The sequence below is a fragment of the Seriola aureovittata genome, chromosome 17 (assembly GCF_021018895.1).
Source record: "Seriola aureovittata isolate HTS-2021-v1 ecotype China chromosome 17, ASM2101889v1, whole genome shotgun sequence".
NCBI classification, from domain to species: domain Eukaryota; kingdom Metazoa; phylum Chordata; class Actinopteri; order Carangiformes; family Carangidae; genus Seriola; species Seriola aureovittata.
In genome coordinates, this window is record NC_079380.1 from 24,509,931 (window position 1) to 24,536,018 (window position 26,088).

Sequence of the window (26,088 nt, forward strand, 5' to 3'; positions counted from 1 at the left end):
CAACAGGGTGTTTAATCCAGAATCGTGTATCAGAATTTTCTTTTTTTTTCATCCCTCAGTTCCACTGCTCCGTCTCACATCACTGGATTTTACCTCCTGTATCTTCTGCAGAGTCAAAATGACCATCAGCCTGCAGCTTCCCGTGGACTAGGACCAGGTGAGAGCTCAGTGAGCGCCCGGCCGCTGTGGTGAGAAAATCTCCTTCTTTCATATGTTGTCTGTAAAAACATGTGCTGCTGCTACAGGAACTCTGTGGGTGTGTCGCTGCCCTCAGCTCAGGCTGCATCACACCTCCATCCTGATTTCTCCCCTTTCCTTTGTCTGCCTGAGATGCTGATGCATTTGGTGAATTTAGATTGATTTGTGTGTGTTTGTGTGTGTGTGTATGTGTGTGTATGTGTGTGTGTGTGTGTGTGTGAGAGAGAGAGAGAGAGAAATGATGTCAGACATGCTCATGCATCAGTGTGTGTTAATTATGTATATAATATGGTTGGAGTCATGTTGCTTTCATGGTGTTACGTCCCAGTTTTAAAGCTCTGCTGCCTCGAGGTTGAATCTCTGTCCAACAGAAACACAAACGAATCTTTGTGTCATACTTGTCGTCTACCTGTTCATGTATGTTTCTAGAAAACCCCGTGAGACTTGGTGGAAATACATGACATCAGAACAAGACTGAAACTCATGATTATTTTCATCATCAAATGTCTCGTGTTTTCCGACTAACGAAAATATTCAATTTACAAAAATATAAAAAATACAAGAGCAGAAAAAAATCACATCTGAGAAGCTTTAACCTGCAAATAAAAGGTATTTTTCTTCGATTACTCAATAATCAGAATAAAGAAGACAAACCCTCTCTAGAATCAGGTGTTTAAATAGTGAAAATACTGATACACAATTTTATTTAACTGTTTTAATTCTTAATTACTTAATTAATAATTTAGTTCTATAAAATGTCAAAAAGAGAGAAAATATATCCAGGGTGACGTCTTGTCTGAACAACAGTCCAAAAGCCAAAGATTTAATTCATGTATTCATGATGTGAAACAGAAAGCAGGATATTTTTTAATTTATTTATTATTTTATTTATATTATTATTTTATATTTATTTATTTTATATTTAAGAGGCTGAAAACAGCAATTTTAGCTTGAAAAATTAACTATTCAATTGGTGGATTATCAAAATCTCTAAACTGGTTCTAATAAATGATTTAACTTTACATATCAATAAAATATAAAATCCCACAGTGACAGAGAGGAAACAGAGGGTGTGTTTTATTGTGGATTAGAGTTTGTTGAAACGGTGACTTGGCTGTTTCAGTCACGTTGATGTTCTGTGCTGAAGATTCACACACGAGTCATTCCCTGAAATCTTGACTTATTCCTTTTAAAACTTTTTTTTTTCTTTTTGATTAGAATTTTTTTCTGACAGAAAATAAAGCCCGACCCACAAAACAGGCGACACAGTTTAAAGCTCCTCCAGTGTAAAGGTCTGTGTCCATGTGTAGTGTGATTATAGATCAGCTCTAGCTTCTATATTAATACTGTGAAAGTATCAAAGCCTCAGTCCACAGAGAAATGCACACAGCCTGTATTCAGAAACTGAGCCTTAAAACCAGCCGTCAGGACTTCTGGAACTTTGTGATGTCACAACAAAGCAGTCACCAAGCCCCGCCCACCTGGACCCACCATCCAAACCTTGCAGGATTTGGTTTCTCTGAGTGTTTTTACCTGAAATCTGCTTTATTTTTATTGGATCGCTCAGAAAACAGTCAGCCAATCAGAAGAGAGGCTCAGAGCCTCCTCTCTTCTGATTGGCTCACAGACCTGTTGTTACTAGAGCTGCAGAGAGAAGCCTGAGAGAGGAGATGTAAAACTACACTGAGATGGTTTTTATATCTTCTGATGGATCAACACTTCAAATCAAACACAGACACACCCCTCCACCTGCTGTCAATCAAACATAGACACACCCATCACCTGCTGTCAATCAAACATAGACACACCCATCACCTGCTGTCAATCAAACATAGACACGCCCCATCACCTGCTGTCAATCAAGCATAAACACACCCATCACCTGCTGTCAATCAAACATAGACACGCCCCATCACCTGCTGTCAATCAAACACAGACACGCCCCATCACCTGCTGTCAATCAAACATAGACACACCCATCACCTGCTGTCAATCAAACACAGACACGCCCATCACCTGCTGTCAATCAAACATAGACACACCCATCACCTGCTGTCAATCAATCATAAACACACCCCTCCACCTGCTGTCAATCAAACATAGACACACCCCTCCACCTGCTGTCAATCAAACATAAACACACCCATCACCTACTGTCAATCAAACACAGACACGCCCATCACCTGCTGTCAATCAAACATAGACACGCCCCTTCAGCTGCTGAATTTAAATGAATGCTAATGAGGGTTTTGCTGCATTAAGACGTTTTTGTGTCTCTTGTGTGACGGTTGCTCTCGGTGCTGTAACAGATGGTCAGAGCAGATTCTAAATCTGCTGATAAGAAAGCGCCTGCCTCTGCAGTGTGCATGTGTAATTCTGTGTGTGTGTGTGTGTGTGTGTGTGTGTGTGTTTTATTTCTCTCCATAAGCAAAGAGCTTAAGATAAACCCCAACATGTGAGAAAGTTGCCGACTCTGCCCCGTGGCTCCGGGTCACTGGCAAAATCCGTCTCTTGTTTTAAGAAAACTTGACTCTTCAATTGAGAGTTTCAGTCTCATAATGTGATTTATTCTTAAAACTACCTAAATTAGGCCAAACAACATTCACTCCATCGTGGGTTTTTACAGACTGACTCTGTTGTGAGGTGGAGATGGACGACACTGACCATTATCCAGTATTTAATAAAAGGTCTGTATCAGGTCAGAGCATCAGCTAACTGACGGTCTGACCCCAGCATGAAATAAACATATCAAAGCAGCGAGTCATTACGCTGCTGCTGCTGCAGAGCTCCAAACAGCAGCCTGTGATGCTTTTAATGGTCATCTCTTCCTGCTAATTTTCCCCCCTGACTCCTAAGTGTCCGACGCTGCTCGATGCAGCCGACATTAATCCTGCCACTTCCTGAAAGAGAACGAAAGCAACAGCAGGTTAATTGCTGTGGGAGTCGGCTGTTTAGACCCCCCCACACCTTTATCGACTCCTCAGCTTTTCATTACAGACCTTTGACCCTCTGATCAGCACCGAGTGACAGGAAGAACCAAAGAGTGACGTTAGCGTGTCCCAGTCTCTAACAAAGATGTAAAGACTAAATCACATGAAAACAACAAATACATGTTAACGCTTTCAGAATAAAGCTACAGTAAAAGTTTAAAATGCAATACTAGATCAACATGGAAATTGTTAAATCTTAAAAATTTTACCCTCAAAAAACAACCAACTGTTGATCAAACCCACAGAGGCCGAGGTTTGGTTTCAGTGGGAAGAACATATTGAAAGAAAATCTTGTTTTTCAGACATTGTATTTGCATGTTAACTGACTTTTTTCTGAGTGATCCAATATAAACATACAGAGAAACCAAATCCTGCAAGGTTTGGATGGTGGGTCCAGGTGGGCGGGGCTTGGTGACTGCTTTGTTGTGACATCACAAAGTTCCAGAAGTCCTGACGGCTGGTTTTAAGGCTCAGTTTCTGAATACAGGCTGTGTGCATTTCTCTGTGGACTGAGGCTTTGATACTTTCACAGTATTAATATAGAAGCTAGAGCTGATCTATAATCTATAATCACACTACACATGGACACACACCTTTACACCGGAGGAGCTTTAAACTGAAGGTTTAATGTTTCATTTTGAGAACACAGGCCTTAAAATAGTTTCTACAAGGACACTGTTAAAGTTATTTTGGGTTCCTCTGGCTCTTGAATGAAAAGTCTCGTCATGTTCTTGGTGACTGACGGTTTTTCTCTGAGCATGAAACTCCTTCATCAGGACAAAAGACGAACAACTGTGTTAGAAAACAAAACAACTGAAGTCAGATACTACTCCCAGAGTGCATTGCACTAACAGACATCCAATCACATGTGCTCTGCTCAGTACAGAAAACTGATCTGGAACAGAATTCACCACAGCTCTGATTTAAACCTCTGTATTCTTATCTGTAGCAGCAGCAGCTGAGGCTCATGGGTAGTGTAGTATTTAGAGATACAGATCAGGAAAAAACACAGAGAAACAGCCTCAAAATAATTCAAACAAAACAGTTCAATTATCCAGGAGACTTCTGCGCTTCTATATTCTATATAGAAAAATAATGAACTTTGAAGTTGGTAAAGAGGTTTCTACAGAAGCCCTGAAAGGCAAGTTAAACATTTTTTTGGGATCATTTTTCTAAGATTTCTTTTGTTTTCTCTCTCGGATGTTTTATACAGATGAAGAAACATTTTAGAAAAATGATCCTGACCAAAAAAAAATTCACTTGCCTTTCAGGGCTTCAGTATTTTACCACAAATTAAAAAAAAAAATGTCAGTTAAATGTCCCCAACAGTTTTAACACATCTGTCCATGACTGTATTTAACAGTTTGATAGAGTTCGGCACATCTGTCAATCAGGATTAAAAAAAAAGAGTGACATGTTGAGAGTTGACATCAAATATATGCATTTCTTTTCTTCATGCTTGTCTCACATTAATTAATGCATTAATTCCATGTTAACAGGGCGTCAAGGTCATTTCCCTGGTCCCTACAGCGGGGGGGGGTTTCTGCAGAGCTCCGCCTCTAACGTGTTTTAAATTTCACTGCAGCTCAAAGCGCCTCAGGCTGCTGAAGAACTGCAGTGATCAGGACACATCCAGGAATACCGAGTGGAGCTCTGTAAGAAAACACTCTGCATTTGTCAGCTTTTACAGAGCAAAGTAGCTCTGCAGTGTTTGGTCTCCTGGGGAGGAGGAGGAGGGGGAGGGGGAGGGGGGGGGGGGGTACAAGTCATCAATCGAGTCGTGGCAGATCATTACAATATTCAGTGTGCAGGTGCTGCGACAGAGCTTTCCTCCAGATCTGCTCTTTAAGAAGCTGTTTGTCCTCCAGGCCGTCGCTCGCATCATGACGCCGTAAAACAAAAGTACTTAAATACCTGTAACATAAATACATTTTAAATGAAGCTGTAGAATGATTTCAGTATCATATATGATATAAATCATTTCTATAATAATTTCCTTTCTTAAGTGGAAAAAAACCTGAATTTCCTGCAAATTAAAGGTAAAAATAAAGACGTGTTCTGAGACGGTTTTAACCCCTTCAGACCCAGTTCCCGCCCTCAGCCAGGTCCCCGTGAGACCTGAGTTAGAATTTCTTCAGGATTTCTTTGACAATAAGAATGGAAGATGTTGCTAGGCGACATCTAGTGGTCGTAGTGATGATGACAGGCGCAAAGAGAGGGAGTCCACGTCAGGAGGAGGAGGAGGTGGTGGACGGATGAATGTGACACATGTTTTCTATTATCCATGACCGTTCAACGTTGTTATTGTAGTAACCATGACAACAAAGATCGTTTAATGTTGAGGAAGTACGTATTCTATCACCATCTTCTCCTAAACCTAACCAACCCATGAACGTTATTATAGTTACCGTAGCGACAAGGATTGATGAACAGACTCATCTGCTGAAACTGATCAGCAGTCATTAGTTTTTGTTTGCTCAGTAGAAATGTTAAGAACCAGCTTCAGCAGGTGCAACCACAGAGTCTATAATTATAAATTACCAGTGTTCATCCAACAGAGACACGACTGACAACACAACATCCCCCTTCTCTCTTCCACTGTAACAGCCTCAGTCTGTTAATATCTGCAGCTGATGAATCACGTTATTCTGGTCTAGGTTTAAGGAGGCGTTCAGTGATGCGAGTCTAAACTCCATCAGTGACCAGTGGGACTTGAAACAAATGCAGACGGAGCTCGTGTCCACCTACACAAACCACCAGGAGCCAGAAACCTCAGCAGCCGGCAGCAAGAAAGTGTTGAGTCAACAACCTGATCGACCCACACACATAGATCTGCTTTATAAATAATCTTGTGCCTGAGGAAGAAGAAACTTTCTTCCTCTTCTTCTTGCCCTTTTTCTTAGAACCAAGAGAAACAATCGTGTTCTACAGTTTTCTGACTCTGTGTCGTAATTCCAGCTTTTAACTAAGAATAATTAGCTTAGTTTGACCAGTCGCTGTTATGGAGCTCTCACTCTTTTCACATGATCTTCCTCTGCAGATAATGATGATTTCTCTCTTCCATGTCTTAAAACTGGGATTAAATTTAATTCTTGACCTTTATTAAAAATCTGAAACTGTCATAAAATGCCATGAAACGTAAACAGCGATTGTGTAAAAACTATAACAGCTGGGAAAATACAGATGTTAAAAAAAAGCATCAAGTCTTGTGAGTCTTGTTTAAAGTTTCAACCATGTTTCTACGTTAAAGTTTGACGAAGCTGAGTGGCTCCAAAGACGGGTGGGTTTGGTCATTTTCCATTCATTTTCTATAGGATGTTTTTCGCCATTTACATCACCATGGTAACTGGAAACGCTACCAAAAGTCACAGCACATCATTCCCGATCGAACCACACGTTTTGATGTATAATTTGTCTGGGTTTTCTCAAAACTGTCGCACTAGTTACAAACTGAAAGCAGTATCATGGATTCTCACCAAAAAGTCCATTTAGTAGTTTTTCTGGAGCTTTCATTCGTACCAGAAAATGTCAAAAACTGCATCTAAAGCATCTCAGCTTTTAGAAGAAGTCCTCAAAGTATTCAGAAGAATGAAGAACATCATGTAATACGGTAAAAAGCTCCAGAAGAGCTGCTAAATATATGCCCTTGGGAGTAAAAACCATTCATCTGTGTTCTCGGTCGGTTTCTTCATTTCTTATTGTCAAAGAAATCCTGAAGAAACTCAAACTCAGCTCTCAATTTGTTAGTTAATATCCGAGTGTGTGAACTCTCTGCACATCGCTGTCGTCTGCAGCTTCACTCTGGTTCGACGGCGGGAACCTGAAAGACACGTCTGTTTCTGACGGCAAAGCAAAGCAAAACTGTGTTTTCATTACAGCGCAGCAGTTTAATATTCTCTGCGAAAGCTCCTGCCTCAGAACGCTGCATTTAATAACACCGCAGTTATTAAAAACAGAAAAAAACAGCCATGTGTTGCAGGAACACTGTGGGTTTATTGATTTTTAAAACTGAATCTTTCTCAAATGAACTGACACAAAAGTGGAGGGAATTAAAAAAAACAAATCATCCAGAAATAAACAGAAATCTGTAAATGAAATATTAACAACCATCGCCAGAAAATGTGAGACGGAGTCATTAAAAATGTTTGAAAGTTACTTCATGATGATCCCTCAAACTATTCTACAGAACATTTTACAGGTTTGTAAAGGTTTTATCACATTCAGCTGCATAGACCAACAAACATATGTGCATAAAGGTTCAGGCTGTTGATTCGCAGTGGGATCGGTAGTATTGCTCCTTCTGACCTTAACATCAAAGCTAGGAGATTTTCTGCTCCTGACTCTAATTTATTAATCATTCTTGCAACTCTGTTTTAATTAAACATCTGGCTCAAGTATGGGCCGGATTTCCTTCGGTAACACTGATCACTTTAAATGGTGTTTAATACTGTTTGAACATATTTGTTGATACTCACACAGCTGCATATGAAGGGAGACAAAAACCTTAATTACAGCCTCCTGGTTGTTTCTGAACGTCATGAATTTCTGACAGCTGCGATATCTCTTAGCAACAAGAACTGGAATTACATCCAATATTACATCTGAAACAGTTTATACAGCAAATTAAAAAAATAATCTACAGAAGTTTTTTGTGTGAATCCGGCTTCACTTCAACAAACTGGCTAGCATAGATGTCCTGGAGCGGCTAGGTGCTAACTGCCATCTTTATACATAGTGTTGCTTGAGCTTCTAAAACCAGGCAGCACAATGCGAAGTCATGAAAGCTGGATTATGAAGCCGAGCATTATTCGTGTTCGGCACCTTTCTGCTGTTTTGGTAACGGTGTACATTTTGTATGTAAGACTACAGCTCAGATCCAGATCTCAGATCTCAGATCAGCTGATCAACAACCAAAACTATCATCACTGTAACATCTGATCTCTTCAATCTTTTTCAGAGTGAGCCCTGCCGTCAGCTTTTCTTCAACACTTCGCTTTGCCTTCACCGTCCGATGGCCACCAGTCCCAGCGCCCCCCAGCCATCCAGCAGCATGGAGGAGACACAGCAGCCCGAGCAGCCAATCAGCACGCAGCCGGAAGCCACAGAAGCCGACCACGCCACCGTGACTTCTCAACCGGCCAGCGCTGAGCAGGAAGCCCCCTCCTCGACGACAGACGCTCCCGAGGCCAAACAATCACCTGAGCACCTGACGGTGATCAGCGAAAACATGGAGACCAGTAAAGAAAATATCTGTTTTCTTCTCTTCCAGAAATAATGATTGATGTGCAAATGTTCTAGCGAACTGAGGCTGTGCAACCTCTGTTAATAAACTTAAATGTTAATGAAATCATATCCTCTAATCTGCTAACAATTATAAATCTGTTGCTTCAACATATTTCCTGTTCCTCAAAACCGACCAGCAGTTCAGTCAGTGGCGTCCTGCTTCTATATTTAATCAGTTTTAGTTGCAGCCATTTTAATTGAAGTGGTAAACAACAGTGTGCTGTACTTTTAGAAACATAACCATCTCGTCATCTTAACCTGATTCTCTCAAAATATCAAATGGTGTCACCAGTAAAAGCCAATCTGTGCACAATATCCTCTGCAGCCATGTGCACAGCGTTTATATCTCTCACATCTACACACCTCACAAACAATCACAGATTCCTTAGTACAGTGCCGATCAGAGGTGGTTCAATGTGACTCTTTTACCACAATTTAAGCTGCATACACCACCAGCGAACTGTCACCACCTGAGGAGCATCAACAGGCGGTGGGCGGGACCACGCGGTTTGAGAAGCAGGCGGCGGCAGCATGTGCTCGCCACGGCGCAGAGTCTGGACTAGACCAGAGCTGTGCAGAGAGGAATGATGAAGGACATATCTGGTGTCTTGAGACAATAATTAAAGACAGTAATTTAATCATTAACACTAAGCTGGAAATGACTGTCAGCAGCGACAGAGGACCAACGTACTTTAGCAAATTTGATTACAGATTTGTTCGTAGTAAAGCACTATATAAAATATGTAAGAGCCTTAAGGTGGTTCCTGTGTTTAACCTAAATCTGCAGCCCTGTGTCAAACTTAGTACCTCAAACCAACGCCTCATGATGAAACTAAAACTAATGAGTCATCCCAGTAAAATGAGGTCATTTACTTGTTAATATAAAATGTATTTCTGAAGCACTTTTGGTACCAAAGTTCATTCCACTTCCTCTTTGCTGCGTTCTTCTCCTCCAGGTAACGGTATCGGTCCGGTGATGGTCGACTCCTCTCCCACAGCGCCCTCTGTGTCGCCCAAGCTGTACGCTAAGCCAGGCGGCCATGCTAATGGTCGGCCTCGTTTGGGCAGTCGGTCCGGCTCGTTAGCGGCGGGCTCGCCCAGGCCCTCGCTCACCCGCCAGCCCAGCGCAATCACAGAGGCCGCTGTGGACGGATCCAAGCCCAGGGACTACCTGATCCTGGCCATCCTGTCCTGCTTCTGCCCGCTGTGGCCCATCAACATCGTAGCTCTCACCTTCTCCGTCATGGTACGACTTGTTGTCACAACTTAATCAACTCATTTTCAAAATAAAAGTCTTTCTGCAGTATTCAGCAAACCCAAAACCAGGTTTAAAGGTATTTGACTTTTACTTTTGATCATGTATCGGCTTAAAAGTTTCTCCATCCTCTGTTTCTCTTCAGTCCCGAAACAGTCTGCAGCAAGGCAACATAGACGGAGCTCGTCGCTTGGGTCGCAACGCCATGGTTCTGTCTGTCGTGGCCATCTTGGGAGGGATCGCCATCATCACTGCAGCTATCATCCTCAACTGGGGATGTGAGTAATGTCAGGTTTAATTATCACATTTAATTATCTCTTGAGAAGTTTACAAAACAGACCTTGAGACAGTGTGATGATAATGTTCTGTATCAGCTGTATGAGCTACATGATGTTTACAACAAGTGAAATGTTCAGTGTTTTTATGGCTGTGCCCTTCAGTCAAAAAGAGAAAATTCAGCCTGACACATTCATTATTTTTAGAAACTTTAGGATAGAATTTAAAATGAAGTTCAGAAGCTTTGAGTCACTTTGTCACTTTAAGCCTTTTCTAACAATAGCTGCAGTTAACTTCTTATTCTGTCACTGAGTTCTGAAAGAACAGACTCGTTGGTGATTTCTAGTTTTAGTCAGAACTACGGTGGGACACACTTGTTGTTCAATGCTTTGTGACTTTTGAATGCTAGCTTTTGAAGCTAGTACCAATGCTAATGACTGGGCACCACTGTTTGCTGACATTAGATCCTATGTTACATTTTATATTGATAATGAAATCAGAGAATCAGATTTAATTGTCACTACCATAATTTGCACACCTTTAAAAAGAAAAAACAAAAGACACATTATACACAGGGCACAGTATTCGTGTGACATATAAACATGAAAAGAGAGCAGCATTTCTCTGGGATATTCATATGGCCACGGATCAGAGATCTTCTATTGTGTAACAGAAACTGTCGACTCTACACATATTTACCAGAGCTGTTTCCGTGAGGACAATTCACCGACGCAGAAGTGAACACTGATTTACACAACACACAAGCTAACTGACAAGCTAACACCAGAAATGAAAGGACGCCAACAGCTAGCGAATATTAGTTAGCTAAACTGTGACTTAAGACTAAAGTTAGAAGCTAGCTAACATTTGCATTCATCTGTAGATACTTCACACAATCTAATTCATAAACTCAGAAGGTAATGAAGTTAAGAGTATTAATAAAGTTAGATAGTTAGCAGCTAGGCAGCGAGGCAGTTCAGCTAACATCAAGGCCAGTTTAGGGGTTTTCTGAGATCGATTTGCGTTTGAAGATTCTTCCAGACATGAACATGGGAAATTGGACATTTCTTAATCTGCTATTTTTCAAGAAGTAAAAGGAAAACAAACACAACCTTGTGTGTGTTCTGCAAAGAACCAACAGTTAAACCTTGCAGATGAAGATGGGTGAATTGTGTTGCCTGTACTTTCTGACGGGAGTTTTGTGTGGAGGACACAGCAAATCAAAGGTAAACTCAAACAGGAAGTTCAGGCTTTTGCTCTAGAACTAACACAATCACAATCATTCCATAGGTTTTCTGAGATGTAAAACCACTTTAATATGAGTGAAATTCTTTCCTTCTCTCTCAGCAGTGATATTAAAATCCTGATGAAATCCCCTGGACCGCCACGACGCCGCTCCCCCTCCCGTTCCTGAAGCACTATCGTTCTCAAGCGCCTGCACCGGATGAAAACCCAATAAAAATCTGTTTCTGTTCTTTGCTGTTGTTTCTTGCTGCACGACGACAAGCATGGTCTGCCTGACGCTCTACCTCCAACTCGACCAACCCACTCGCCCGCCAACCCACCCGCTCGCCAACCCACCCACTCGCCAACCCACCCACTCTTGACACCGACGCCCCATCTGGATATGCAGGAGGAGACGGGATGCATCGTTCCATCTCCTCCTCAGACTGTTTTCTCTCTCTCTCTCTACACGCTCTCTCATCTATGAACAAGTGTGTCTGTTGTCATGGAAACGGACATCTGTCTCTATGGAAGTTGGATTACTCTGATCTCTGAATGAGTCTCCGTGCCACAGGTCCAGTATCGGAGCAGACTGGGGGGGGTGGAAGGGGGGGGGGGGGGGGGTGATCACGTTTTGATGCCAAAAAAAAAGTAGAAACTTTGTCTGAGCTCGAACGATGCTGCAGTGATGATCTTTACTGTGAAGGCGGGAAAGAAAAGGATGAGAGAGTGGAGGATTGTTTCAGTGTCCACCTGTTCCTGCTGTGTTTACTGTGCACACATACAAACACAGAGGTCAGACATGCCGATACTGCTGCTGCTGCTGCTGCTGCCGCCGCCGCCGCCGCCGCTGCTGCTGCTGCCGCCGCCGCCGCTGCTGCTGCCGCCTGCCGGTCATGTGATAGAGACCGAAGTCCCGACGTCACATCTGCTCCATGAGCTTCCGTTGATTCTCTCACCGTCTGTCTGAGAACATGAAGCTTGTTCCTGGAGTTTATTTGCCATATTCTGAGACAACAGCACCTTCTATCATTGAAACCTAACAGAGTTAAAGAAGCTTCCATGTAGATTTACAGGTGTCAACGTGTTTTTCTACCGTGATCTCTGCCGCCGTTACAAACACGTCTGAACTCACCAGATTCCTGAACTCACCTGTGGACTCATCTGTGTTGGCAGACAGTGACGTTTAGCCCACAAAGTTTCTAGGACTTACGGGAAATAGTGTTATAAGAGGAGGAAATATAATCTAATAACAATATAATCTAAACAATATTAGATCATTTTCATAAAGCTAGATATATGAAGTGAGCCACACCTCACCATTCAGCCTGTGGGACACGATGTTTACTGTATTAAAAAGCTGCTAAAATTTATAAAAAATAAACAGATTTTAGCTGAGACCCAATTCAGGGGCCGCACGCTTCAGGGGCCGCGGTCTACGAAGGCGTGGCAGTTTGTGGCCGAACCGAAATGACAGTCCGGTCTACGTATTTTTCTTGTTGCGTCACCATCTGTTCCCACCTTTAATGTGGCGTCGCCAGGCGCAGCTGCTGTCACCTAGAAACCTTGACAACACATAACAGGGCCCTTGCTGTTTGCTTTCGTTTCTGGCACGCAATGAATCTTGGGATACGTTAGGAAAAGGAGGATGCATTTGAAGGAGCTTTCGAAATACAACAGCATAGTCACGCCACTGTGACACAATCAGTCTTCAAATGCAGCCTCCGAAGGACGCGGCCCCTGAATTGGGACACAGCTATAAATGAGTTTAAGATGCCGACCATATGATCACGTCGCCGCGGCGTCCTCCCTCATCTCTACCCTCATTTCTTGGCATCTCTCTAATGTCAGTATCTTTAGTATCTTAAAATTCAGCAAATTAGACAATATTCAAATATCTCTAAGGAAACCTGGATGTTTGGATGTGTGAGCTTGTGTTGAAGGACGAGGGAGGACAGTGTGAAGCAGAGAGCTGGAATGTGTGCGGTGTGCAGAGTTGCGGTTTGTCTGGACGTCTAAGTGCTTCTGCTTTTTAGCTTGTAACTGATTCCAGCCGAGTCGCTCTGATTCAAACGTATTTAATTATTCTCTCTGACCACAGGAGGTGCAGCCCTTTCCCCCTAATGGACCTGGAGTGATGGACAGTGTGATAGTGAGCTCGAGGCCCTCCATTCATTTGGGTGGTTAAGGTTACGTTTACACTGCAGGTCTGTACTCTGGGTTCAGGTTCCCACAGTGATGCAACGTGAGACGGATCAGTTTTACTTTTATTGCTTGTGTTTTCTCTCAGGTCTTTTAATTTCAACTCCCTGCTGATTTTCAAATCTCAGTTTCTTTATCCTAAAGGACAGAAATTATTGTTTCAATCTGGGTTGTTTTGTAAATATGAAACATTTGTCTGATGCTAAAAATGAATTCAGGCACCTGGTCCATGTCGAGTCTCTTTAGAGCATCGAACATTGACTGGATCTAAGCAGGTTGAGATTTAAAGGACAAGTTCACATTTTTTGCAGGTGTGAACAGTTTTCGATGGCTGTGATCACTCCGTCTCTTCCTGATTCATCGCCAATGTATGGAAGCCCGGAAAGGCCACACTCGCAAATATATTTTTCATCCCGTTATCTTGAGATAAAAGAGCTTTGTTTTCTCAAGATAACGGGATATTTATTCCGTTATCTTGAGATCTGCAAAAGTTCTTAAAGCGTAAGTCAGTACGAGTGAATATCGTCCCAAGTCTTTTTAGGAGTTTCCTTGCTGAGGCGTGGCAGAGGGACCGTAACAGTGACTTCTGAAACATTAAATGTCAAATTTTAAAATGTGGTTTTGCACTCTGAGCCTCTCTTCTCATTGGCTGACTGTTTTCTGAGAGATCCAATAAAAAATATAGAAGATTTCAGGTAAAAACACTCAGAGAAACCAAATCCTGCAAGGTTTGGATGGTGGGTCCAGGTGGGCGGGGCTTGGTGACTGCTTTGTTGTGACATCACAAAGTTCCAGAAGTCCTGACGGCTGGTTTTAAGGCTCAGTTTCTGAATACAGGCTGTGTGCATTTCTCTGTGGACTGAGGCTTTGATACTTTCACAGTATTAATATAGAAGCTAGAGCTGATCTATAATCACACTACACATGGACACAGACCTTTACACTGGAGGAGCTTTAAGAACAAACTTGAAAAACATGTGAACATGTCCTTTTAAGCTGTGGTTTAACCCTCATTCAGATGCCCACCACTAATATAAAGGTGTGTGTGATGAAGCAGACGACATCTCAACAGTAAATAAAGCCTGAATCCAGGTGGAGCTCTGTAGGATAGATGAGGATCTGTAATGTCTTTTTAACGAACCTGAAATCTGGATTTTTGATTGGGTGATATGAAACATCATTATAAAAGTCAATGAACACTTTGATTTCTGCACAGAGCTCATCTGGTCCTTGTCTCGTCTCTCGTCTTTCGTCTCTCGTCTCTAGAGCCTCAGTGTGACGCTGTGCCAAACACCAGAGTGTGTGCCAACCTGCACAGAAACTGTGTGTGTGTGTGTGTGTGTGTGTGTGTGTGTGTGTGTGTGTGTGTGTGTGTGTGTGTGTGTGTGTGTGCGGGCTGACAGACACTTTGAGGACAGCTTGTTTCAGAGGGAACTCTGAGGAGCTGAGCTGGTGTTAAGGAACTAAATCATCTTCTATACCCCGTGCATGTTTACACTCTTTATTACAGAATGCTTTTCCATGAGACCGTAGCCTCGTTCATCAGGAGAGCTAACCGAGTAGCACTTGTAAATACATAGTATGAGAAATTGTAATATGTCCGCCCGGTAAAGGTTCCCCGCCCCTTTGTTTCCTCTTCGCATTGTAATGGAGACGTAACTGAACTCGGACCATTTTTTTTTAGAAAATGTTGCTGCTGTGAAGATGAAACTCGAAGGTTCAAAAAGTGACACGTTTGAACTCGACACCAATCAGACGGCGTCTCTGCGTCGAGGCGAGGTCAGGCTCAGAGGTGGGAGGGAGGGAGGCGACTTGCAGGCGTTCACATCATCAAGACGGTTGTATGATCATAATATTAATAATACAATATAACACCACATCCGTTAAACCTGTCTTCAGTTTGTTTTCATGCGTTTCCATAGTGTTTGTTTGATTTATGACGACTTGAATGTTGACACGAAGGCTGTTCACAGGAAACAATTACATTCACTCTGATATGATACGAACGCAGCACCTCCGTCCTGCTCCCACCTTAGCTCCTCCCACTCCTGTACTGTATGTAGCATGCCTGTTTATTAGTCACATTATGCATAAAGGAAAAAAGAAAAAAAAAAAGCTGTGTCAGTACGAATGCTAGCTTTCCTGATTTCTGCTCTGATAGACTCCAACACGGGTTCGTGTGGAGTTTGCTTGCGCTACCTCTCAGAGTTGCCTGCAGTGTGTTATCAACTGCTCCTCACATCGTTCCACTTCCATGATTTTGACTGTTAAATCTCTTGTGATATTGTTTTTATTTTGCTTTGTTGTGTTTTTATTGCAGTTTCACTTGCTTACATTGTAATTATGATATTAATGTGCAGGGTTTTATAATCACAGTACAGTTGTTCATCTCTAATTCGTTCATCTCTCACAAGTCCTGTAAAAAAAAAACCTTCTCATATATATATATATATATATATATATATATATATATATATATGAACAGAAAATTCCCCTATAATACTCAAGTTGTTTACACTGAGAATTGAAGAGTTCTGAGGAAGATTAATCAGCAGACACTTATTTTGAAAAGTGTGTATTTATCTGTTCCAATTCAAAATCGACACGTGTAACAAAATCATTTCAAAATAAGAGTCAACACGCTTTTTTAATAATTTTTTTTATTTAACTACATTTCAAGTTTGTAGATTTAAACCTTCACATCGTCTGCTGGATAAAACTGTCGAGCCGTGCGGAACAAAACCAACTGAGAAATAACAATAACAACCTGAACTGAACGTATTAACGTCTCAGCTGTTTTAGTCCGGAGTCCAGCAGATGCCAGACAAAAGACAAAAAACTAATTGTGCACATCAGTTAATGAGCAGCTTGGCTTTAACGCAGTTTTGTTTCGAGATATGTGGATAATATTTGGATTTTTCATTTCCTTTGACATTACTTAAACATGTTGAAATGTTTGATTCAATGTTCTTTCAATTCAAACTTTATTTTCTACCGTTGGACTAAAACTGGGAACAAAATGAGGAGATACAGATTCACCCTGAGCTGATGATAAAGGTCTGATTCAGTTTATGGAAAATATATAATACAGATATAATATATATAGAAAAGTTTTGATTATAAAGTGTAAATGCTGAAATCTTCCAGAAGACTTTTCATTTCCAACACACGTTGTACAGATGCTGTATTTTGTGAAGCCCGGTTCATTTGATGTTCACTTTAAGTGGCTCCTGAAAGAAGAAATTTCAACTTCTCTTGGGTTTTTTGTTGTTTAGTTGTTTTTTTTTGTCTGTGTCTGCTCTCGTTTATCATTTTTGTTTTCTTTTGTAAACGCTCTTTTGACACCTGATTACCTGATCTTTGTATTTTTATATTTCTATTCTCATTTCTCTGGATCTCTTTTGTATTCACATGGTAATCTACTGTTTGTAACGCTCGGTATTAACCTGCTTCCTGCTTGCTTTTTTTAAATGGCAAGGCGGTGGGACGCTGTAAGCATGAGTACACTGCCACCTGACTTTACTATGTCCTCTTATTATTGATTGCTGTCACCAGACACTGGACTCTTTTTGTGCCTGTGCATGCCTTAAATCGACTGAAGCGTACAGAATGAGTATGGGTGTACACAATACATTTATCAAAGACACTGTTGATCTTGATCTGATGTTGAGTATTTGATCATGTTTGAAGGGAATAAATTCCAGTTAAATACTACCTCCCCCAAGTCTGCAGGCTCATGAATCATCAGCAGTACTCGCTCTCATAAAACCAAACTCTGGTTTTACTCGCTGGGTTGTGAAATTTGTGACAGGAAGTTCGCTGAAAACATGACTCACTGTCAGAGTCAATGACTAACCACTGACTGAGAGCATCAGTGTAAATATCTTCTGGGAACCAGCTGCACAAACTAGTGTTTTCAGTTGGTAAACAAAGAACAAATTCGGCACCATTCAGTGTCGTCATGGGATACATTTCTTTTAGATAAAGTACTGTACTGTAAATATTTGTCTACCTAGCCAGAGCAATGCTATATTATCTATCTATCCATATCCATTTTATTCTACTTATATGGAGTCTAGTCACGGCGGCAGCAGGCTAAGCAGGGTAGTTGAGAAGGTTTGCTATTCCTACATAGCTAACATTAGCATTAACAGCTGTTTACTTACCAGTCTTGACAAGAGCTTCAGCCATCGTTGTGTTTACAAGACAAGAGGTTATAATACGTCCTCTGAGCAGCTACCTCTTCAGAGCAGACTGGATGCTACAGTGACTCGGTGTCGGAAAGTGATGACATAGGTCAGCCAGGCTGGAGCTAGCTGGTTAGCATGCTAATTTCAATAGAAGAAAGGAAGTGATAGAAATAGAAGCAAAACAAAAGGGTTGATTTCCACCTCTGGAGACGGCTGTTGGTGAGGAAATTAATGAAAAAAAAATACAGTGAATTCATAGTCTGTAATAAGATTTAAAATTCTGTGATGAGGTTAAAAAGACATGGTCATGAGAAACAATTCATGAGATGTGTTTAAAAATTGTTTGATAACATTAGAGACTCATATTCTGTTAAAAAGGGTTAAAATGCTAAAAATCCTTAATTCATTGTTCAATGTCTTATTGTTAAGAGTTACTAGATATAATAGTATTATCAGTGATCTACCAAGTGTTCTTAATCTGCTAGTCTGAGATCGATTGTTTTTGTCTCCACCCACATACCCAGAGAAAATAGCAATATATTTACCAAGTAAATCTTCATTGTCATGATTATTTCTCCCTGTTTTCTAAACATGTTATGATAATATAATATACATTATTATATTATGTAACAATTATAATTTAACAACGTGAAGTTACATAGTGATGCGTGTTGAGGTCAGGGCGGACCACTAATCCTCAACCAGCAGGGAATGCTTTTATTTTCTTAAATTTCTGTGCATGTGCTTTTATTTTGCAAGGTTTGTTGTTTTTTTAATGTGACATGAAGAAATTAAGGGAGAGAAAAGGAGCGACAGACAAAACGAGGGAGTGAGCACAGTTTCTTTTTACGCCCCGTTTCTAGGACGAGAGGGCGGGTTGTCACGGCAACTGTCGGCAAGGGAGTGAGAGGCAGCCGGTGAAGCTGGGATGGGGCAGAGGAGGAGGACGAGGAGGAGGAAGGAAGAGGAGAGGTCGGATTCCACTGTTAATAAAAGATCTCTCCTCTCTGCTTCATTTAAATTTTAGATTCTTATAAATTATGAAGTGACGCTGAGAGATCAAGAGACAGAGGGATGAAGGGAAGGAGGCAGGAAAGGAGAGAAGGAGCTGGGGGAGGACGCACAGGGAGCTGCGAGAGGGAAAGAAAAGAAGCAGGGGAGGCGAATATGAGAAAGTGTTTGCATGATGAGTGTGTGGGTGAGAGAGGGGGAGGCCTGGCTGAGAGAGGGGGAGGCCTGGCTGAGAGAGGGGGAGGCCTGGCTGAGAGGGGGAGGCCTGGCTGAGAGAGGGGGAGGCCTGGGTGAGAGGGGGGGGGGCCTGGGTGAGGGGGGGGGGCCTGGGTGAGGCCTGGCTGAGAGAGGGGGAGGCCTGGGTGAGAGGGGGGGGGGCCTGGGTGAGAGGGGGAGGCCTGGGTGAGAGGGGGGGGGGCCTGGCTGAGAGAGGGGGAGGCGTCTCTCTGCGTTTCTGGGCGGGGAAAAAAAGACTAAACAAAATCAACCAGACACACAGAGAAAAGACAGAGATGGAGATGAACATAGATGGAGGTTGGAGGAGGGGAGGTGGTGTCATAATGCAGCGGAGAGTGGGGAGGAAGAGGAGGAGGAGGAGGAGGAAGAGGAGGAGGAGGAGGAGGAAGAAGAGGAGGAATATGAGGTGAAGACAATAACAGGAGAGAGAAAGGACGTAAACGAGTGTAAACAGGCGACACATCCAGGAAAGTGCAAAGATTTAAAGTCTGCTGATATTCTATATTTGCTTCTCATTAAATTATTGATATCATAATTAATATACAGCACCAAATGCTGATTCATCCGCCCCTGAAAATAGTCCCCAACAAACCCTTTATAAACTTCCTCCTGTTCGTTTGATAGAAACTATCTAACTTTTTAAAAATGAAACTTTGTGAAGAATTTTTAAGGATTTCCATTTTCAGTAGAAACCAATAGGATGAAAGCTGAGAGATCTATCTATCTATCTATCTATCTATCTATCTATCTGTTTATCTATCTATCTATCTATCTATCTATCTATCTATCTATCTATCTATCTATCTATCTATCTATCTATCTATCTATCTATCTATCTATCTATCTATCTATCTATCAATCTGTTTATCTATCTATCTATCTATCTATCTATCTATCTATCTATCTATCTATCTATCTATCTATCTATCTATCTATCTATCTATCTATCTATCTATCTATCTATCTATCTATCTATCTATCTATCTATCTATCAATCTATCAATCTGTTTATCTATCTATCTATCTATCTATCTATCTATCTATCTATCTATCTATCTATCTATCTATCTATCTATCTATCTATCTATCATCTATCTATCTATCTATCTATCTATCTATCTATCTATCTATCTATCTATCTATCTATCTATCTATCTATCCATCTATCTATATATATATCTATCAATCTGTCTATCTATCTGTCTATCTATCTATCTATCTGTTTATCTATCTATCTATCTATCTATCTATCTATATATATATCTATCAATCTGTCTATCTGTCTATCTATCTGTCTATCTGTCTATCTATCCATGTGTGTTGTTGTGATCAGTAATTAGCTCTAATGCAGCTCGACGGCGGTTTATTATCTGTCAGTACGAGTGTGAGAGAGGAGACGGAGACGAGACAGACTGAGCTGTAACCATGACAACAACAAAACAACAAATAAACAACAGGAATTCTTACAGTGAAGAAACAAAATGAGAAACACGGTGATGTAAAAAGGAGTAAAAGGGTGAGGAGGGAGAGGAGGGAGAGGAGGAGAGAGAGGAGGAGGAGGAGGAGAGAGGAGGAGAGGAGGAGAGAAAGAGGAGGAGGAGAGGAGGAGAGGAGGAGAGAAAGAGGAGGGGAGGAGGGGAGGAGGAGAGAAAGAAATTACATGTTACAGAAAAACAAATGTAAAAGTTCATTTACCCAAAACATAATTCTAAAGTTTAATTTTCCTTTTCCTCATAAATAATTTCCACCAGGTTGACGAGCAGCTCCAGCTGGATCTCTAATGTTTTTATAGAGAGATTTTTCATTTAGTATTTAAAGATAAAACTTTCACATCTCCTGCTCTGATTTATTCAGTAACGATCGATCCATCACGTCTCCTTTTGTCTGAGGATCATGTTTCATCACATATAAGATTATTCACTAATGTTACCAAGTTATCAGCTTCATTATTACTTTTCATTTATTTTACCGTAACATTGGTTTTCTCTATTCACACAGATCCAAAAGAAACATCATATCTATTGATTTAATCAACCAAATATCACATTCATTCATAGATGTCAATGTTCTGGAAGCAAATTTTAGTTTGGTTCTCTAATTTGATTCTACGAACAATCCCCCACTGGTTTTATTTACTTGTTTATTGGTCTCCATTAACCTTGTATTATTCTCATGGACTATTTACAATAATTTATTCTCTTTTATATCTTTATATCTTATTTCTCTTTTTGCATTGTATTTGTATTTTCCTCAGTTCTTTTCATTTGTTCCTTGAAGTTGTGAAAATGAAACAGTGAAGCTGTTTCTCGCTGGAAAATGTTTTTCTTTCACGTCTCTCGACCTTCACGAGTCCTCGCAGCCACAGCGTGATGCTGCTGCAGTCGGGCCTCATGGCGGCGGAGAGGGGATGACGATGATGTCTGTTATTTCACATCGGGAATTTTGCCCAGAAAAGTGTGAAAAAAACCAAACAGGAGCTGGACTAACAGAGAGTCTGCAGTTCCTCTCACAATGTGTCAATTTTAACAAAAGTTTAACAAAAACCGATTATTTATCTTTTACCAGTCAGTGCCCCCCCCCCCCCACAACTTTTCATCTGATTCATGGAACCTTAGTTCCTGTTTCCAGTTACTTCCTGTCTTTGGTCTAATGTTAATTGTTCACTTTGATGGAGCTTTGTAAAACCTGCTTTACCAACAAATCCTGAATCTCCACACGAGCATGGAGGTCTTTGAGGGACGGAGGAAACTGATTATGGAAGATAAAGAGAAAACTATATGAGAGGAGACAGTTGGGGAGAATTACAGTCAACCTTGAGGGATTTTACTAGCTTCCCCTGACTGAATTATCTAATCGATGAATTAGATTAAAGAGGAGCCACCTCTTCGGCCTGATTTGCATCTGCTTGGCTGCCGTCCCATCCGCCCTGATGTCCCCTGTGATAACGGTCCGGTCCTAATGACAGGGTCGCACCAACAGGACATGGAGCTGATACATGTTCACAGCATTATTTCTCTTATATAGGATCCTCGCGTCCATTTAAAAATATAATCTTTGTGGTTTTACATGTTTGAGCACTTTTTTTTTTTTTAAGTCAGTCCATCATTTTGTCTCAACAACTATTAGATGCATTTACTATTAAATGCAGTTCAGACGTTCGTGGTCCCCAGAGGAAGAATCCCAATGACTTTGGTGATCCCCTGAACTTTCCTTTAGCACCTTCCGCAGGTTAAAATTTTCACTTATCATGTGAAATATCTCAGCAGCTATTGTCCTGAAATGTGGTTCATGTTCCTCCCAGGATGAACTGCAATATCTCAATCCTCTGACATTTCCTCTAGATTAACAAAAATTTATTTTTACATAAACAAAATATGAAAAAATATTTTTCACTTAGTTTTACAGTTTCTGCAAATTGAAGTTCGAACAGTGGTGACACTCAGGGAAATGACAGCAACTTAAAATGATGTAAAACCCTGCAACAGCAGTGGGGAACAGTGTGTGTAACTAGTGGTGTCTGAATTGGCTAAAAAAAAATACATGAACACTGTTTCTTTGAACAACAATTCACACATCACCTGTACGTCTGAATCATCAGGAAACAGCTCAGAAAATGTTTTGTTTCTTCTGTCGTCAATTGTTTGTCTCTGTCTCTCTCTCTCTCTCTCTCTCACTCACACACAAACGCATGAACACACACTAAACACAGCATCACCATCAATAAAGGAGAAGCCAGCACTGTAAATGTATGAGCTCCATCTAGTGGCCTACTGCAGAGCCTACTCTCCCCAGGTCTAAAATTCAGTACATTATGTTTTATAAGGAGAAATATCAGAAATATCAGTTGACTTATGTATGTATGGTAATTGAAATAATTTTTTGCAAAGTGACCATTAAATGGATTAAATAAATTGAATGAAAATAATGTCATTGGCAACATTGTTGATAACCGATCGGTTAATTCAAATCATTTATCGAATAGACTGTGATTCCAGTTTCTCCGGTTTCTCAGATTTTCTGCTTCAAGATGGTAAGGCGTAAAAAACGTCATGGTATAATATATCGTAAAAAAGTCACACTATACTATATCGTCAAAGTGTATTAGTGTGCAAAAAATGCCATATTATAATACATTGGGAAAACATGAGGCATATTTAATGAGGCGTAAAAAACTATTTATAATGAAGAAATTGTCACAGTATAGTAAGACTTAAAAATATCAAAGAATGTCATAGGTATAACATGTCGTGAAAACATTGTAGTACAGTAAGGCATAAGATGCGATAAAACAGCAAAATATGTATAGAATAAATAAATGTAAAAATTAAGAATAAAATGTCATAAAAATGTCATAAACAAGTCACAACATAAGAAGGCGTAAAACATCATAAAAAGTCATATAAAGTCATAGTATAGTCAAGCAAAAAAAAGTTATAGTATAGTAAGGCATATAACGCCATATTATAAGGAATAAAAGGTAATAGTATAATAAGTCATACTAGAACATAATACAAAAGTCATATTATAGTAAAGCATAAAATGTCATAAAAACTAAAATTATAGTAAGGTATAAAAAGTCATAGTAAGGCATAAAATGTCATAATATAATAAGGAATAAAGAGTAATAGTACAACAAGTCATAAAACATCATACAAAAGTCATATTATAGTATGGCATAAATTTCATAAAAATTAATAGTATAGTGAGGCATAAAAACGTCACAATATATTAGGGCATGAAATTTCATAGTATAGTTAGGCATAAAATGTCATCAAAACGTCATAGTATAGAAAGCCATAAAAATTTCATTGACATTTTATGCCTTACTATACTATGACATTATTTTGAGTTTTTATGCAATATTATACTATGACTTTTTATGTGTTACTATACTATGACATTTTGTGACTTTTTATGTCAGACATAGAGTAAGGCATAAGTCATAGTATAATATGGCATAAAACGTCATAAAAAGTCATAGTATAGTGAGGCATAAAATGTCATAGTATAGTAGGGCATAAAAAGTCATAAAAATAGTATAACATTTTATAAAACGTCATAAAAAAGTCATAGTATAGCAAGGCATATAATGTCATAGTATAGTAAGGCATAAAAAGTCATAAAACATCATCGTATAAAATGGCATAAAAATTTATAAAAACGTCATAGTATAGTAAGGCATAAAATGTCATAGTATTATATGGCATAAAAAGTCATAAAAACGTCATAGTGTAATAAGGCATGAAAAGTCATAAAAATGTTACAGTATAATTTGGCATAAAAAGTCATAAAAACGTCATAGTGTAATAAGGCATAAAAAGTCATAAAAAGTCATAGTATAGTAAGGCATAAAATGTCATAAAAAGTCAAAGTATAATAAGGCATAAAAAGTCATAAAAACGTCATAGTATAGTAAGTTGTAAAAAATCAAAGTATAACGTGGCATAAAAAGTCATAAAAGATTCATAGTATAATATGGCAAAAAAAGTCATAAAAAAGTCATGGTATAGCAAGGCATATAATGTCATAGTATAGTAAGTCATAAAAAGTCAAAGTATAACGTGGAATAAAAAGTCATAAAAAAGTCATAAAAACGTCATAGTATAATATGGCATAAAAAAGTCATAAAAAGTCATAAAAAGTCATAGTATGATATGGCATAAAAAGTCATAAAAACGTCATAGTATAGCATGGCATAAAATATCATAGTATGATATGGCATAAAAAGTAATAAAAACGTCATAGTATAATAAGGCATAAAAATATCATAAAAACGTCATAGTATAATATGGCATAAAAAGTCATAAAACATCATAATATATCATGGCATAAAAATGTCTAAAAAAGTCATAGTATAGTAAGGCATAAAAAGTCATAGTATAGTAAGGCACAAAAAATCATAAAACATCATAGTATAATATGGCATAAAAATGTATAAAAAAGTCATAGTATAGTAAGGCATGAAAAGTCATAAAAAGTCATAAAAAGTCATAAAAAGTCATAGTATAATATGGCATAAAAAGTCATAGTATAATATGGCATAAAAAGTCATAAAAAGTCATAAAAACGTCATAGTATAATATGACATAAAAAGTCATAAAAAAGTCAAAGTATAGCATGGCATAAAAAGTCATAAAAACATCATAGTATAGTAAGGCATAAAAAGTCATAAAACATCATAATATATCATGGCATAAAAATGTCTAAAAAAGTCATAGTATAGTAAGGCATAAAAAGTCATAGTATAGTAAGGCGCAAAAAGTCATAAAACATCATAGTATAATATGGCATAAAAATGTATAAAAAAGTCATAGTATAGTAAGGCATAAAAAGTCATAAAAACGTCATAGTATAATAAGGCATGAAAAGTCATAAAAAGTCATATAAAGTCATAAAAAGTCATCGTATAATATGGCATAAAAAGTCATAAAAAGTCATAAAAAGTCATAGTATAATATGGCATAAAAAGTCATAAAAAGTTCATAGTATAATATGGCATAAAAAGTCATAAAAACGTCATAGTATAATATGACATAAAAAGTCATAAAAAAGTCAAAGTATAGCATGGCATAAAAAGTCATAAAACATCATAATATATCATGGCATAAAAATGTCTAAAAAAGTCATAGTATAGTAAGGCATAAAAAGTCATAGTATAGTAAGGCACAAAAAGTCATAAAACATCATAGTATAATGTGGCATAAAAATGTATAAAAAAGTCATAGTATAGTAAGGCATAAAATGTCATAGTATTATATGGCATAAAAAGTCATAAAAACGTCATAGTATAATTTGGCATAAAAAGTCATAAAAAAGTCATAGTATAATAAGGCATAAAAAGTCATAAAAAGTCATAGTATAGTAAGGCATAAAATGTCATAGTATGATATGGCATAAAAACGTCATAGTATAATAAAGCATAAAAAGTCATAAAAACGTCATAGTATAGCATGACAAAAAAAGTCATGGTATAGTAAGGCACAAAAAGTCATAAAAAAGTCATAGTATAACGTGGCATAAAAAGTCATAAAAAGTCATAAAAAAGTCATAGTATAGCAAGGCAAATAATGTCATATTATAGTAAGTCATAAAAAGTCAAAGTATAACGTGGCATAAAAAGTCATAAAAAAGTCATACTATAGCATGGCATAAAAATGTCTAAAAAAGTCATAGTATAGTAAGGCATAAGATATCATAGTAGGATATGGCATAAAAAGTCATA

At 39.2% G+C, this 26,088-nt stretch overlaps 1 protein-coding gene across 5 annotated transcripts; it reads left to right on the forward strand.

Annotated features, from left to right (window-relative positions):
* Positions 1-15: 15 nt before the first annotated feature.
* Positions 16-17,142, forward strand: LOC130184673 (trafficking regulator of GLUT4 1). 5 transcript variants are annotated; one of them, XR_008830040.1, is made up of 6 exons: positions 16-157; positions 8,146-8,425; positions 9,428-9,717; positions 9,872-10,004; positions 11,135-11,228; positions 11,350-17,142. XR_008830040.1 is itself a non-coding variant. In XM_056400692.1 (5 exons), the coding sequence occupies exons 2-5, from the start codon at positions 8,200-8,202 to the stop codon at positions 11,367-11,369; spliced, it is 669 nt and encodes a 222-aa protein (XP_056256667.1). In that variant the 5' UTR covers positions 16-157; positions 8,146-8,199; the 3' UTR covers positions 11,370-17,142. The 5 variants fall into 5 exon arrangements, 3 of the variants coding, with proteins under 3 accessions (XP_056256667.1, XP_056256669.1, XP_056256668.1); XR_008830041.1 differs by having other exon boundaries at positions 11,353-17,142; XM_056400692.1 differs by lacking the exon at positions 11,135-11,228.
* Positions 17,143-26,088: the final 8,946 nt, after the last annotated feature.

Bases quoted from the DNA above. Each gene is read 5' to 3' on its own strand.
- LOC130184673 (XM_056400692.1), top strand. From the start codon at position 8,200: ATGGCCACCAGTCCCAGCGCCCCCCAGCCATCCAGCAGCATGGAGGAG. The intron at 8,426-9,427 runs GTAAAGAAAATA...CTTCTCCTCCAG, and splicing joins CAGCGAAAACATGGAGACCA to GTAACGGTATCGGTCCGGTG. The intron at 9,718-9,871 runs GTACGACTTGTT...GTTTCTCTTCAG, and splicing joins CTCTCACCTTCTCCGTCATG to TCCCGAAACAGTCTGCAGCA.